The sequence below is a fragment of the Notothenia rossii genome (genome assembly GCF_949606895.1).
Source record: "Notothenia rossii genome assembly, chromosome: 8".
Taxonomy (NCBI): Eukaryota; Metazoa; Chordata; class Actinopteri; order Perciformes; family Nototheniidae; genus Notothenia; species Notothenia rossii.
This window is the reverse complement of record NC_136906.1, coordinates 31,125,260-31,141,255: the sequence shown is the minus strand read 5'-3', so window position 1 is coordinate 31,141,255 and position 15,996 is coordinate 31,125,260. Positions and strand designations below refer to the sequence as shown.

The following is a 15,996-nucleotide window of genomic DNA, read 5'->3' as shown; positions in this document are numbered from 1 at the left end:
GCCACCCTCCTTTTTTGGGCTCAGTACTATCCCAACAAAGTATTTCCATTTACCTATATATAAAACAACATGGTAAAGCAGTAAAATACAGCTCATCTTTAAAAACGCAAATGTCATTTATTTGATGTATTTCCACAACCTCTTGTTGTCTTTGAATGCAGCCTCTCCATCCCAACTCGAACAGCTGACAAAGTTCTGGGTAGGGTGGGAAATCCCTACAGACACCTTGAAGGTCCGAGTTGTGAAGGGGGCGTACCTGAAGTCTTCCACATGTTTTGGCACATTGCATTTACCTGGGCACTTCCAAAACTATGAGGACTTTTCCAAGCATGTGGAGAGCTGCATTGCAACCTATGTTACAGGCTTTGGTCTAGTTTAGATACTGCTCATCAGTATGATTCTGTTGTAAAAAAAACATTGTTTCAGTGTTATGGAGCTTCTGCTTTTGTTCATTGGTATAAAAAGGGATTTTGTCTTTGGTATTCTTTCACCTGAAAAGAGATCTCCATTTTAAGAATATCGACTCACAGAAACGAAACCTTTTGAGATTATTACTACTTCATTTGTTCCAGTGGTCAGCTCAAAATTGAACTTGAACATGAAATTTTGTGACAGATACTATAACCTTTGCCTGGTACTCTTTGTGTACTGCATTTTGTTGGAAGGGCTGTTTGGATTGTGCCATATGTAGTTCTGGCACCTGGTTCAGGTAGTTGTAACCAATGGCATCATTCATTCTGTTAATAGAGTCAATATTTAGAAAATGGTCTATTACAGTACTTGTTATTGCTGATGTATTTACTTGAATCCTACAGCTCTTGTATCCAAAGATTCTAAGAAATAAACCATTGACCAGTGACTTTGGATGTTTGCCTCATTTCAATTTACCCACATTTTACATTTTTCACAACAATCAAAATTTGAATTATTATATTATATACCTCAAAATGTTCTGCGGCTAACAAAGTAATTTCCATTCATAAACCACAGAACTGATCATTTGCTGTGTAAACATTTCCCCGGGGACTATTTTGAATGCAGGTTGAAGTCTCTGAAAATGATTTTTTCAAGTCGTAGCGGAATGAACAGAAGTCAATGTCAGGATGAAAGGTAGGGACATTATTGTGAGTTCTAAAATAGAACATTATACTACTACTGTAGTATCTTTCATGTAACAAGGAACTGCATTAGCTAGTGGAAAGCCATGTTATTCTAAGAGTAACATTTCAGGTTACTACAAATAAAGTAGGCCTCTAAAATTGAAATACATTTATTTTCCTTTTCAAAATGAGAATATAACAGTCATGCCCTATATATATATATATATATATATATTCCATCATCCTCTACCCAACCACCCCCACAAAAGTACCACGTATCTCCAGATGTGTTGGTGTTGAATGTTTGTGATCAACTGAAGGATGAAGTGTTACTTAAATTCTTCTTCGGCTAAATAAACTCTTTAAAAAGCCTCTTGGATCAGCTTGAAAAGTAGTCGTCAAAAAGCTGAAAACAGGCTGTTTTTCTGACTTTGTAGAGATACGTGGTTTTCACAGGACAGAGACAAAGATACAAACACATGATGATCTTATAGAATATGATGCATTGATGGAGATTAAACTAGCCAACAGGATATAAAGGATTTATATGCAACTAATTACTGAATACTTCTTCCACTGCTGAAAGTTAGTATGCATTGTGCCTTATGCTTCCTGACTTGATTCAAGGACACCCTCTATGTAGTGAACTACAGCACTATAGATGTCTGCCCCAAAACACAATGAAGGAGCAGTAGGATTAAAAAGTTGATTCAGTCCTTCCAGTTCTTCGATGCCCAGGGGAGATGCCAGTTCAGGAACCTGTACTCCAATTTGATCCATGTCTGCAATTTCCACATCTGGAAAATGGATCCCCTGAAATAAAAAAGTAATCGGGTTTGTTAAAAATAATTACATGGGATGACACCCTAAAACAGTGGTCAGGAACCTTTTCTAGAAATCATTTGGCTCCCAACAAATACAAATTCTAAATTACTAATACAGTCCATTATTTATTATTAAATTATTTCCACCCCACTGATTAAATTGTTGTTTTGTCAATCTTGACATGAACACTAAACTAGATTTCAATCACTTGACATGCATTACTGAACTGTAATTTATTAAGCCATTTATTTAGTTTAAATGTTATCCTTGTACAGACTAAATAGACTAGTGCACTGCATATTCATTGCAGTTTTCAGGTGTTAATTTACCAGTGAAAGAAGTCAGCATCTTTTTTTCCTGCAATATTCTTTTTGAGGCCTACAAATTCAAAGAAAAATAAAATGAAAACAACTACAACAGTAGTTGTTTTCATTAGTTTTACATTTTTCGGATTGTGGACTATGTCTTTGTATATCAACAAAACTATTCTATGCAACTGAACCTCAATGTTACATTGTGTTGCATAGCCCATTGTTGGCTTTGACACAAATTGTAATTCTGCTGTAGCCTGATTATGCATATGGTTATTGCTGTGTACTATTGGAAGATGCCTGGTAAAGTGAAACACAGTGGTCCTGGTAGGCTAAATTCCAGTTCCCGTGTGTTGCATTTTCATTATAATATTAAGAACAGTGTAAGGATTTTGTCAAATAAACATATAACCAAATACTAACATTGTTAAGACTTCTAAAAGAAAGCAAGGTGTGCTAACATTGGCTTCCTCCACAATGGTGAATAAAACACAGAACTACAAAACAGTTTTTCCCCTTTACCTCGAAGTTGTCAGGAGGGCTGACAGGGCTCTGACTCTTCCCGATTTCCCACAGCTGGTTAGGAGTGAGGTTACGTTCTGTTCGGAGTGAATGGTTATTCCAGCCATCTGTGAATGTGTCAAGATCTTCCTGAATTCGGGGCAGAAAGACATACTGAGCACAGAAAAGGTGTGTGCAATTTGCTGGGCCGAGCAGGCCATCCTCCTCTAGGCTGTGGAGCAGATCGTAATAAATACTTGACACGACATTCCACACGTCACGCCACAGGCGCTCTATCCTGAAAGACAGTTGACAAAAATAAATGAATAAATGCAGTCCGTAAACAATTATCACACCTTTACGTTGCAAAAAATGCAAATAGTAACTCAATGGATTTTTCCCCATCCCTAATAACACTAATATGTACATTAATCTCAGCAACAACTTTTAGCACCATAATTAATGGCACTATTAAGCGATACACTAGCAAAATATATTTTGACCAAAGAAAGCTTTATGACAGAAGCTACAACCATACACTGATATTACCTTTGATTATGAACACTTTTCCCTGAGATGAAGCTTCCCCTGCCGCACCCACGAACGTCAAACATATGTCTGGCAATGTCCACATTTTCCACACCTTGGTCTCCTCTGACCCTTGACATGTACAACCATACAGATACCATGTTAAGTAATTTGACAATGTGAAATTTGAATCTCTGTACTCTTAGAGCTGGCTGTATCTCCAGTTTTCTAAGTACAGATATAGCCATTTAACAAGCTTCACTATTGGCTACTGGCTAATCCCCCAGGGAACCAGCAGTTTTAAAGATTTTTTTACCAGAGAAACAAGAGGTTTTAGTATGAGACTGAAACATTCTTTATGGGCACATCACTGGAAAGACCTACACATAATATTGGGAATATGTCATGAGGTCATGTAAAGTCATATAAACAAGGAATGAATAATCCAATCTCATTCTCAGGCCATCCCCATAAGTGTCATCACTGGTAAAGTGTTGTTTCAGAAATGACATATAGGGGGTGCTAGGGCTTCCTGGGCCTTTGCTTAATAGGCACTATATCTCCAACTATCAATTTACAACTTTTCTTGTAAAACTTAGTGAAAAATCTGTTGATCATGTAGGCCTATAGACCTTTTTGAAAAGCAGCCATTTTGACATAAAATAGTAGGGTAAACACAGGTGTTACCAGTGATACTAATTAATGTTCTGTTCCATTCAGATCAAACAGTCAGGGTGCTGCTATTGTGCATGTTGGCTCACTGGAAAGGCTCTACTGCACTAAATAGAATGGAACCTTAATCAACTTAATTAATTTAACCTGTATTTACCTGCTAGTTCATGTCAATACGCCTGCCGTGACAAAAGTCTACCTTATTTTTATAAAATGGCCTAGACTGATACAAATCAGTGTTCTTTTAACTGTATCAAGTGCACCTGACATTTTTCTTCATATTCAGTATTTCCAATAATCCAATGTTTACATGTAAAAAAAACACACACAAAACAAGAAATAGCCTGTTACCTTGATGGAAATCCGTGTTTGTCCACAGCCTCAAGGAAGAACTGCAGAGCTGTTGAAGCCGCCTTGTTGTTATTGGCTACTTGTAGGTACATGATTTATGAGAGCATTTATAGAAAGGAAAAAGTAAGCACCACAGAAACACAGTACTCAAATAACCTATTAATGAATTAAATACTGACCCCATACTGTATGTGCGTGATAATTAACTTAAAAAAATTGCATTTAATATCAATTCACTTTTGGTCAATTGTGAAATAAACTCCAGGAAGCACTAACTTTTCTTGAAAATCCATCAATTCCACCAAATATTACCATACCATATCTGCAAAATAAAAAGGTATTAATTGCTTGATGTATCCACACCATATCTTGTCCCACCAAGTCCTTTGATGATTGAAATAATCTTCGTGTCCATCGCCAGACCCCTTTTTGTGGTGTTGTGCTGAATAACATGATGTGGTCGGCGCCTACATAAGATGACCCGCACAATGTATAGTGAAATGTTTATCTTTGGCTACAATACTGCTTGTGTTTACATTATATAAAACATAGCTGAGGAAGAGCATTTATTGTTATAAATATGTTATTTGTGTCCTAAATATTGGTGATTGGTCTTTTAAATGAATGAAGTAAGGCTAATTTTGGCCTGAACTCGAGTAGTGAGGCATGTGTTTCAGGTTAAAGCTTTTGAAGTTCTGCCCTTTTCATGCAAAAAAGTATAATGCATGGACTGTAGAGTATATGAAAAAAATATAGAATTATATTTAAACAAATAAAATAATTAATACATAAATCAATCATATACTGTAGAGTATATGATTGATTGATTTTTAAGAAAACATGAATCGCTCATCGTCTATTGCAGCGGGTTGTAAGGAGCATTTGTGTTGAGTAGGCCATACAGTTATTTATTATGGATTATGAAGATCGTATGGTTAGCCCACTTTACCGTTCCTTTTCGGTTCACTTGCTTTATTTTCCTGCTGACGTGAACACAAGTCGGATTGGAAACTGAACCTTTTCGACCTTTGGCTAACTAACGTTACGTTACCTTCCTCTCCATATTAAATGCCCGGGGCATTATGTCAGGAAGCACCCGACAAAAGTGTTGCATTAATTTCTTTAACATTAACGTTACTCATTCAAACGGCACAACAACAACAAACGTTAATTTAGCCAACAGACTGTAGCTAGCTAAGACAATAGCAAAGACCACATCAACTAGCTAGCGTTAAATATACAATTTAAGTAACTCCGGGATGCACGCACAGCTGTCTTGATATATTTAGTTAATTACGATGTAACGTTAGTTAATTAAAACTGTAGTGGCATGTTCCGTGGTAGCATGAAATTAACCCACCTGTGTCCCACAAGAGTTCGCCTCGGGCTCCTCCATGTTGACTCCCGCAAGCACGCTCCAAGTGGCGCAGGTCAGCAAAACGAATGCGTTAGAACCTTGTGTCCTATGATTGGATGGTCAGTGGGCTACGTGCTGATTGGCTAGTCAGTGGGCAACATGCTGATTGGCTAGCATACTCAGGCGTAAAAACAGGGTCAAAATTCGTACTCGTAAATAGCAGCTTGTAGCTTGTAACTTCAGGTTCGCACACACAGATAGGAAATTTGTGTGTCCGTATCTCAGACTTTGTGAAACCTCACTGTTGTAAATATCCTTGCACAAAATATTTCTACACCTGCAAAACTTTTTTACACGTGCAAATTATATCTGCAAAAACTTTTCACACACGCACAAAATATTTCTACAGCTGCAAAATGTTTTTACACGAGCAAATTATATCTGTGTGCACAAAACTTTTTTACACATGCACAAAATCTTTTCACATGCGCACAACAGGTGATATACAACTGCAGACTGTGAAATAATTTGTGAATATTATTGACCCTAATTTGATTCCATAGAGGCAGGGCCAGGCTCACACACACACACACACACACACACACACACACACACACACACACACACACACACACACACACACACACACACGCACACACACACACACACACCAAAAGGCCTGACAGCCATTGGAAGAGGTAAGGGTGACAGTAAGGGAGTGTGTGTAGACTAACTTAATCAACAGCCCCAATCTGCATACTCTGTCTGAATACATTGAGAGTTACTTTTGACTCTAACAGTGTTCCACTGGAGTCATAGCTTTCTGAACTTATTTCTTAGCAGCAATTCGGTTTCTTTTAAATGGCCTAGGCGAATTTTGGCATTTTTTTCCTCTTGCCAAGATACTTTTAGACACACTTTGAGGAACGCAAAGCCTTAAAACTAGAACACTGATGGCTGGCTTACGCTGCAAACTTCATCGCCTTTTAACAAGAGAGTAAGTATATAAAACGTTATTTTGTATATTTTACACATCAGCAGAAACAGAGAGAGATGGCAGGAAGGGGGGAGACAGTCTCCCCCACCTTTACAGACACTGGCCATAGTAAGAGGAAAGTGTGACAGTAGGAAGGCAAAAGGTGTTTTCTTTGTTCTGATCAGACCGAATCCGCATACTCTGTTTGAAATACCTGGAGAGTTACTTTTGTTAGAGCTTTCAGAGCTTTCTGAACTTATTTCTTAACAGCACTGGGCATTTTTGTGTTGTATTGTATACAGTTGAAAGTGTACAGATAAACAGTCAAGCATGGGCGGTAAAAATGTGTCTCCTCAGGCTCTCTAATACACACACAGTCATCTCTCAAACGAGGTGCCTGCCTGCTTTCCAGGACTTTTAAAGCCTCTGGCCGACTGCAGGGCCATGGGGTGTTAAGACAGGCACCTATAGCTCAGGAGTGAAGGTCCCCCCCCACACACACACACACACACACACACACACACACACACACACACACACACACACACACACACACACACACACACACACACACACACACACACACACACACACACACACACACACACACACACACACACTTGGGGGCGGGCCCACCTGTCACTTTTTATGCATACTAATGTGATTGAATTTGTTTTTATTATACACCATAAGGCGCAACAGTGGGGGCTTTTCACACCTGTGAATACACATCACCCCCCTCCTATCGACGGATCTCACACCTAATTGGGATATCACACCTACTTGAGATCTCACACCTCGATCAAAGGGGAGGCGGGACTTTGCTCATTAGCATAAGTAGGGAGAGGTGTGACCTGTCACAGCACCTGTCACTTTTTATGTATACTAATGTGATTGAAGCAGGATGAATATTACTACTGTCACGCATTACATTCCACTATATGGGTTTCCTAGGAAAGTGAGGTCAGACAATGGCAGCCATTTCAAGAACCACGACCTACGCACAGTAGAACAGTCTTTAGGACTAAGACACAGTTTTGGGGCTGTCTATCACCCCCAATCTCAGGGAAAGGTAGAAAGGATGAACCAGAACATCAAACAGAAACTCAGCAAAGCATGTGAGGAGACAGGCATGAAATGGTTAGAGGCCTTGCCTCTGGCTCTCATGTCAATTAGGAGCTCTATTAACAAAGGTACAAGCTTCTCCCCATTTGAGCTGACACATGGCCATCAGTTTCCTGGCCCAGGAGCCTTGAGTGTAGGAAAGGAAGTAGAGGTCCTGAGTCCGAAACCTTATTTCCAGCAGCTTAAGGGATTGGTGTCAGGGTTTTCCACTCAAGTTGCTGATGCCAAAGGGGGACCCGAAAAACACGAGGCCAACACAGCGGAGTTCGTCTGGCTGAAGGTCATCCGGCCCAGGTGGCTCAACCCCAGGTTCACCGGCCCCTACAGAGTGACCCAGCGGACATCCCATGCCGTCCGCCTAGAAGGAAAGGGGGACATCTGGTACCACTGGAGCCAGTGTGCAGCGGGGAAATCACCTGGAAGGACCCTCGACGACATCCGGACAGACCTGGCTATCATCAACGAGGACATCCCTACAGCAGACGACTCGGAAGCTGGTATCAGCGGACTGGAGGAGAAGGACCTCGCGGACATCCCTACAGCAGACGACTTGGAAGCTGGCATCAGCGGACTGGAGGAGAAGGACCTCGCGGACATCCCTACAGCAGACGACTCGGAAGCTGGCATCAGCGGACTGGAGGAGAAGGACAACGAGGAAATCCCTACAACAGACGGCCCAGAAGTCGCCGTCAGCAGGCCGGAGCACGAAGACACAGGACCTCACGGGAAGACAGAGGAACCTACTCTCCTCTGATCAGGTTGCTATAAGCTACACATAGCACTTCATTTACTAACCCATTTTTTGAGGGAAGTGGTATCTAAACCCACAGTTTAAAGTTCTTATAATAACCCATTTTTTGAGGGAAGTGGTATCTTAATCCACAGGTTAAAGTCATTTATTAACCTATAAGAAGACCCCATTTATAAACCCAAATTTAGGGAATTTGTTTTTGTAAACTCGCATTTAGGGAGTTGTTTTCTAAAAACCCATATTTAAGGGATTTTTCTTTCTTTTTACCTCATGTAGTACTGAAACAGGGACCAAAACATTTCAGCGAAGAATAGAAAATGTCTGAAGGAGCCCTGAATTTCCTGATAACCTGTTGGTCGCTACTAGTGTTAGGAGTAATAATCTACTTGTTCGCCCTACTGTATGTACATTGTAATCTTTAAAATCATGGTTGAGTGACCCAGTGGTTCACAGCATTTTTAATAACTTGGGTTTTAAAACCATACGTTAGCATAGACGTATACTGACACTAGAAGGGTTGGAGCTAACAGTATAACTATGTATGGTAACTGGAAATGTTTAGCAGGATTAGCCCTTTTTTCTACTGTGATTGTTGCCATTACTTTAATCTTATGTGATTCCATTGACCACCCAGACTCCGCTCCCCCGCCAAATGAATCCGTAAATAGAGTCAAACGGGGCCAATCTGAGACAGTAGTTACCCCAATGTCTCCTAGACAAACCTTCACTCTCCAAGCAGGTAGTGATGGAATAATACAACTCGACCTGTGCAAAATTGCCCCCTGCAGAAACCTCGACAGGACCTATTCCTACCTAGCCAAATATATCTGCTTAGCCCCTGCGGTATGTAACAGAAGCATCACAGATACGGTTAAAGGTGCTCCTTACATTAACAGAGGCAGTACATACAGGACCAAAGGCGACCCTTATGTGTCCGTCACATACACATACGGTTGCGCCTGCGAGTCCTGGTCCGGTGTCTTAGCAAATTCGGGTCCTGATGACTGGGGATACACGCCACCTTACAGATCGGCGGAAATTGTTAGATCCCTTAAACATAGAATGAAAGTGATTAGGAGAAACCCAAACGTCCCATGCGTTGTCAGGTTTTGTAATCCAGTACGCATAACGCTAAAAAATGTCGTGCTCTCCGACTCTGGACTTTATGTCCTCGCGGTACATGCAGGAGGGGGTTCGCCAGAAGGCCTCTTTGAAATTAAAGTTAAACCAAAGGTAGAGCGAAACCTTCCTCATGCAGCATCTAATATTAAATACCTGTCTAAAATCACATGTACGGATAAATGCACGGGGGATTATAGCCAACTTCAACCTCTAGACGTCATCCAAATGGCCACAGGATACACAGATGACAATCTATGGTTAAGATGGGTTGCCCGAACAGCCCAAGAACAAATGGAAGGGGATTGCCTAGCCTGTGCTACAGCCCGCCCGCAATTAGTCACTGACCCTGCGCCCCTGTTTCCCAAAGATACCTGGGGGTACAACTGTATGTTACAACTGACTAAGATGGCCAGCCCTCCTAACTGTGCCACCCTAGCCAACGTTTTCCCTCCAATTGTTAATGACACTAGGACAGGCCCATTTACGCCTGACAAAGGCGCCGGTGGGTACACATGTTTTTCCATGGTCCAAAAATCTCCACATTTTGACCTAGGAAATGTCTCTACGGATTGGTGTAACCTCACCATGTCAAGCACTAATATAGGACATTGGGCCAGAGCTGGGCTCTACTATTATTGTGGGGGCCACCGCCTGTTCACCCGTATTACCGAACTATCTGTAGGATTGTGTGCTATGGTGCGCCTCCAGGCACCCCTAATGTTATTAGGCAAAAAACTGGGGCCCACGGACCCTAAAGCCACCCTTAACACCAACCTAATCACTCGACGTAGGAGACACGCGCTGTCCAAACGCCACGTCCCGGGCTCCTTCGATTTGTCTGTCGACTCTCCCACCTACATCGATTCCATCGGAGTCCCACGAGGGGTCCCAAACGAATACAAACTAGCTTACCAAATAGCTGCAGGGTTTGAAAGTTGGCCAATTATCTCTGCCTTCTTCCCTGTGACCCCTATCAAAAATGTAGAAAGGATCAACTATGTACATTACAACATACTCCGATTGGCCAATCTCACTAGGGACGCGGTAGAAGGCCTGGCTGAACAATCGGGTCCAACGTCCCTTATGGCTGTGCAAAATAGGATGGCGTTGGATATGCTTCTTGCAGAGAAGGGTGGAGTTTGTGCAATGTTTGGGGAGATGTGCTGCACATTTATTCCCAACAACACGGCTCCGGACGGTTCCGTCACAAGGGCTTTAGAAGGCCTTCGTACCCTATCTAAAACTATGCATGAACAATCGGGGGTACACAATTTCTTAGAGGAGTGGTTTGCTAACATGTTTGGTCAATGGAAAGGTTTAATAATGTCTCTTTTTATTTCTGTAGCTACTTGTATGGCCATTTTAATAACATGTTGTTGTTGTTGTGTGCCTTGCATCCGCTCCTTGTGTGTCAAACTAATCATTTCCACCATTGAAGGGAAAGCTGCTCCTCCCCCACTGTACCAAATGCCCTTGTTGGCTTGGGCAGAGGGTGAGGATGAGTATGATGATGCGGCAGACAAGGACGCAGTTTGTTAACATATTTTGATCTTCCTCCACTGTCACGAGAAACTGTTATGAGGAGCTGTTCCCAAATGTTTAAAGTGCTCTAAATCCCAGCTTCTGATGGATGTATATACTCTTGGGGAGCAGACACAGTGGCAAGGAATGACAGTAGTTATGTTTCAAATGACTTATGTAAATTTATCTTTGATTGTAGATCAAAAGGGGGATTTGTGATATAATTATTTTAATGTCACCTTATATATTCGTGTGTGTTAAATTTGAAAGTACATTTTTACTCTTTAAATAATAGAGAGGCTTTTCATATATTCCTGAAACAATGTCCCACTACTTAGTAATAATAAATTAAAGCAATAGTCTTTTTCTTCCACTTTTTATGTGTAATCAAAAGGGTGGTTTTATGACCTTTGACATCTGCTTTGCAGTTCCCAGCAAGGGAGGGGCCCTGAGTCTCTAGCTTCCTCTGCTAATTGCTAAAACCCGTATTGATTAGCCCAAAGGGAGATGTGCCTCAGATATAAGACAGTTGAAGCCTTGTAGAATTAATGATTTATCTCCTACAGACCCCAAAAGAGGCCTTGAGAATTGAGTCAAATAGTTACCGAGGCCATAGTCTTTTGTTCTCATTGATGTCTGTATTCATTCCAGTAAAACGGACTTCGAGGTGAAAGGAAGTTCTAATAGGGCCTTAAGCTACCAGAACAATTAAACTTCTGTTAATCAACCAAAACTCATGACTGTCAGGGGACAGGACATTTGGTCCTATAACAAGGGTCACTTCATAGAGAATATGTGTGTGTATTCCTTACTGTGATCATATGTCCTGTATAATCATTTATCAACTATTCCTGTATTGGTGTTTTATTTGATTCCTCTGTTTTTATTCCTTCATGTGTGGGTACTAAATGGCTACAAACATTGTGGAGAAATGAGCTTAAACATGTTTTATTACTCTATAGGAAATGGAAGCAGCTTTTATGACAGGGACGAGAGAGCTGGGGGAGTTGACATTCTTCTTAAGATTTTCAGCGTGTCAATTATCAGGGAAATCTACTTGTTTTAAATAGATGTGTGTGGTTGATTACTTTGTATTAATAATAACAGTATGTGTAAAGGAAGCTGGATATATGCAATGTGAAACCTTTTATTTGAAATAAAGATTCTGGTTGACCCCTCGGGGGGGGGTGGGGCAGCCGCATAGCTCCTCCTGGGGTTTTTGGATATAAGCCTGTGTTTTCTTTAGACCGGTCTCTTCTTTTCTTCAAACTGACCAGATCCGTAAGATTGGAGGAAGAGCAGGAAGTACTTCCTTTGTATTTTTATTGTTACTTTTTATCATTAAAACAAGATTATTGTTTAACTTGCATTCTGGTGTTTCTTAATCCCTTCCTTTTTACGAATTTACCCAGTTTACCAAATGACACACGGAGACGAGGTTGGTTTTAAACATCCTCCAATCTCCAACATACTGTGGACCACGAAGGAGGCGATCATCATCCCCATCCCCAAAGACCCTGCATGGCATGGAAATCTCCTCCTGGAAAAATTCTACACCCAGCATATGCTCCCTGTGTTGGCCAGTAGAGAGGAGGACATTTAAATAAACATACTCTTAACACCCTCGGACTCTGCGTTGTGTTTCGTATGTGTGATGGGGTGTTATGCAGAAGGGAGGAAAACAGGACACAGCAGATTGGGATTGTGGTGGAGATGCTGAGCAGTTATTTAATTGTTGCATTTAATTATTATTATACTGCGTGCTTCTTAGTTATTCCATCTTTTGCTGTAACATGGATCTGTATGTAACTCTATATTTACTTGTTATCTACCACACTTCCTTCTACATCATACACCATCATTATACATGGTTTATATAGGATATATATATTTGTATACATATCTGTAAATTGTATAATTTTATTTTTCGTATTTGCGATTGTCGGAAACGTCTTTTTGATCTCTCTGTCTATAAACACAAACTGAGTAAGATTGACAATAAAGTTGACTTTGAAAAATATATGCAGTATATTCTTTATGAAAATAGTTGACTGTTGTCAAATGAATCCAAATGAAACGGACTGAACTACAACTACGCCTTTAAATCTCTACGGACTGTTTTTCAGTGGGTTAGTGGAGTTAGTAGTTTTTAGTTCCCTGGACTGATTAACAACTAAGCTCCCTTTCTCTTTTGTCCACTCAAATACACTTGGCCCTTTCTCTTTTCCATGTGGAAAATGGCAGCTGCATATTCTGCTTTTCTCATCTGGCTCCCTGTCTGCTCGTCTACAATGAGAAAATTATATAATGAATTACTAATAATCATTTAAACCTGTTATTACCAATATTTCACAAATTCTTCATGTCGACTTAAGAGCACAGCTGTATGTTGAGTGTCAACTTTGCTTGGTTCATCTTACTGGGGCGCAGCTACATGGATGTCGGTGCAGTCCACAATAATTTTGCAGTTGAAGGCAGAATTAATTTATTATTGACTCAGAATGAAGCACAACATCATGTGATACAATACATTGACTTTATTTGTAATTGTGTAAAAAAATATGAGCATTGATTAGCAAGCAGGACCTGCAGGAACAGAGAATGGTGATGGATGGAGCTGGGAAGAGAGAAGAATAAAGAAAACAGATCAACTTTATTATCGGATATTAAAAATTCAATTTCAAAACAAGTTGCCGCTCCTACAGTTTTCGTAGTATGTAAAGATGATTTCACTTGACCAAAGCAAAATATCACACTCAATACATGTGTGTCTCTGGGGGGTGCATTGTGCCTTTGATGTATATAAATAATATACCATAACCAAATACTATTACGTACAGTGGAAATCAGGTTGCCAGAGCAGGTCAGTCCAGTGTGCATGTTCCTCAGGGTCTCAGCAGTTACAGGTGAGGTAAAGAAAATAAGAGAAAAAGGTCAGTAACAACACTTTAAAGTAACAACACTGAATAATTATCTCTTTTAATAATTTTCTCTCAGTAATTGCTCAACTACTGTCTTTCCAACAAACAGATTATCACTATCATCACAATGAAACACGTCCAGAAGAATGTCATGCGAAGCTGCCTGCCTGCCTCCTGCTGCTTCGAAGCAGGAAAAAAACAGCGTAATATACCATCTGACAAAGGCCTGCGCTATAATGCTTCAATTAACTGGCTATTCTTTGTAACATACTCAGATCAATAGGAGACAGAGATGTTAAGTTATGAATCAAGGGGTTTTATTATTATTTACAGCAGGGGTGGGGAACCTTTTTCCTTTCAATTTTTACAACATCCTCCGAGGGCCCTACAAATTATTGAACTCAACCTCTGCTTAAAAAAACTAAAATCACAGCCAATTCATTTGGCCTTTCTTTCATGCTGTGCAAAGAAAAAGCAACCTCTTAATCCAGATATCTTGCCATGACTCGCGCATGCATGCACGCACAGTGTGGCATGACCACCAAAACAGAAAGATATGGACACAAGATGTGTGCAAATGTATTTAGTATCCATGTGAACATGATTTAAGTGGGGGGGACCTAACCTCCTCTATGGGGGTCCGGGGGCATGCTCCCCCGGGAAGATTTTTTTTTAAATATTGAAGTTAAAAGCATCAATCTGGTGCACTTTGAGAGCAACATGAGGAGATCTATGGGTACATCTTTCAACACCCATTTGAAACAGAACTGTAAGCAGATTTTTCTTTTTGGATATTTTACAAATCACTCCCCATTTAAACTCTATTCTTGTTATTTTTAACACCTTTTTTTTTACTGTCATATAGTATTTTATACGTGTTTTTCATTTAGTCTCTAATGTCTCATTAATAATTATAATGATCATATCAAGGTCGGTGTGCCTTAACCCATAGCCGCGGGAAGTCATTTTTCTCAGGGGGTGCTGCCAAAAGTGGGGAGGGGGGCCGCTTAAAAAAGAAAAGAAAAAAAAGGTGATGCAGGGCCGGCCCGGCTGTCAGCGATATGAGCCCCATAAAATGTTTGTTAAAGGCGAGACACAGCAGGCAAAAACATCGTTTTTCATGCACTGATCAATTTTGAGATTTTGTGCTATTTTGATTCCATAATATGTTTTCTTTCAGACTTTTGGAAGGAAAACGTACGAAATACATATTTAAGTGTTTATTTTACTATAGTTTGTCTATTTGCGTCTGTATATTTCTCCTAAATTCACCAAAAGTCAGCATTCTAACGTAACATAAAGTACCGCGACCATTGTTTGCACCATGTCATCTGAGATAATCGTTGGAAAGCTCCGTCTCTCCTGCACAATCTCATCGGATCCAAATATGGTCATTTCCTTTGTAAGGAGCAACCAATCGTGTAAGTACAAAGGGGTCTTAAACCAAGAAACGAAATCTCATTGGCTGGTGTCAACTTCTGACAACGTGATTCGTTCAGATGCGTCACGTGGTGTGCTAAAACACTTCCTGGTTAGCTTTCCGCTAGAAATTTAAATCTCAAAAGGGCAAAAGAACGGCGAAACACACAGTTCACAGAGAAGACAACAACAATTGTCACTTGCACGAAGCAAGGTTATACAAAAAACAAATGACCCCGAACATGAAATACCTTCACGGAGTGCGTCGAGGCGCAAGCTGTCATCCAAAGAACAGGAGGGTTTAGCTAGAGCCACACTGCAATCTTTAAAGGTCATTTTCTCAAAATGAGTTTTTTCTCCTACTCTGAGTCCGAAATGTCCACTTCAGTTGCACTTACATACACCAAACCTTCCAGTTATATTCCTATCAATATTATGAAGGCTTTTTCAGAAGGGTTTGTTCATATGTCATTCATAGCCTGAATTATATAAGATGTTATAGTTTAACAATTTTCG

General features: G+C 40.4%; 1 protein-coding gene across 1 annotated transcript; it reads right to left on the bottom strand.

Annotated features, from left to right (window-relative positions):
• Positions 1-1,254: 1,254 nt before the first annotated feature.
• LOC307015548 (uncharacterized protein) lies at positions 1,255-4,395 on the bottom strand. The gene is made up of 4 exons (XM_079644229.1): positions 4,289-4,395; positions 3,287-3,397; positions 2,759-3,035; positions 1,255-1,913 (listed from the first exon to the last, which is right to left on the bottom strand). Exons 1-4 carry the CDS (start codon positions 4,378-4,380, stop codon positions 1,704-1,706), a joined length of 690 nt encoding a protein of 229 aa, XP_079500355.1. The 5' UTR covers positions 4,381-4,395; the 3' UTR covers positions 1,255-1,703.
• Positions 4,396-15,996: the final 11,601 nt, after the last annotated feature.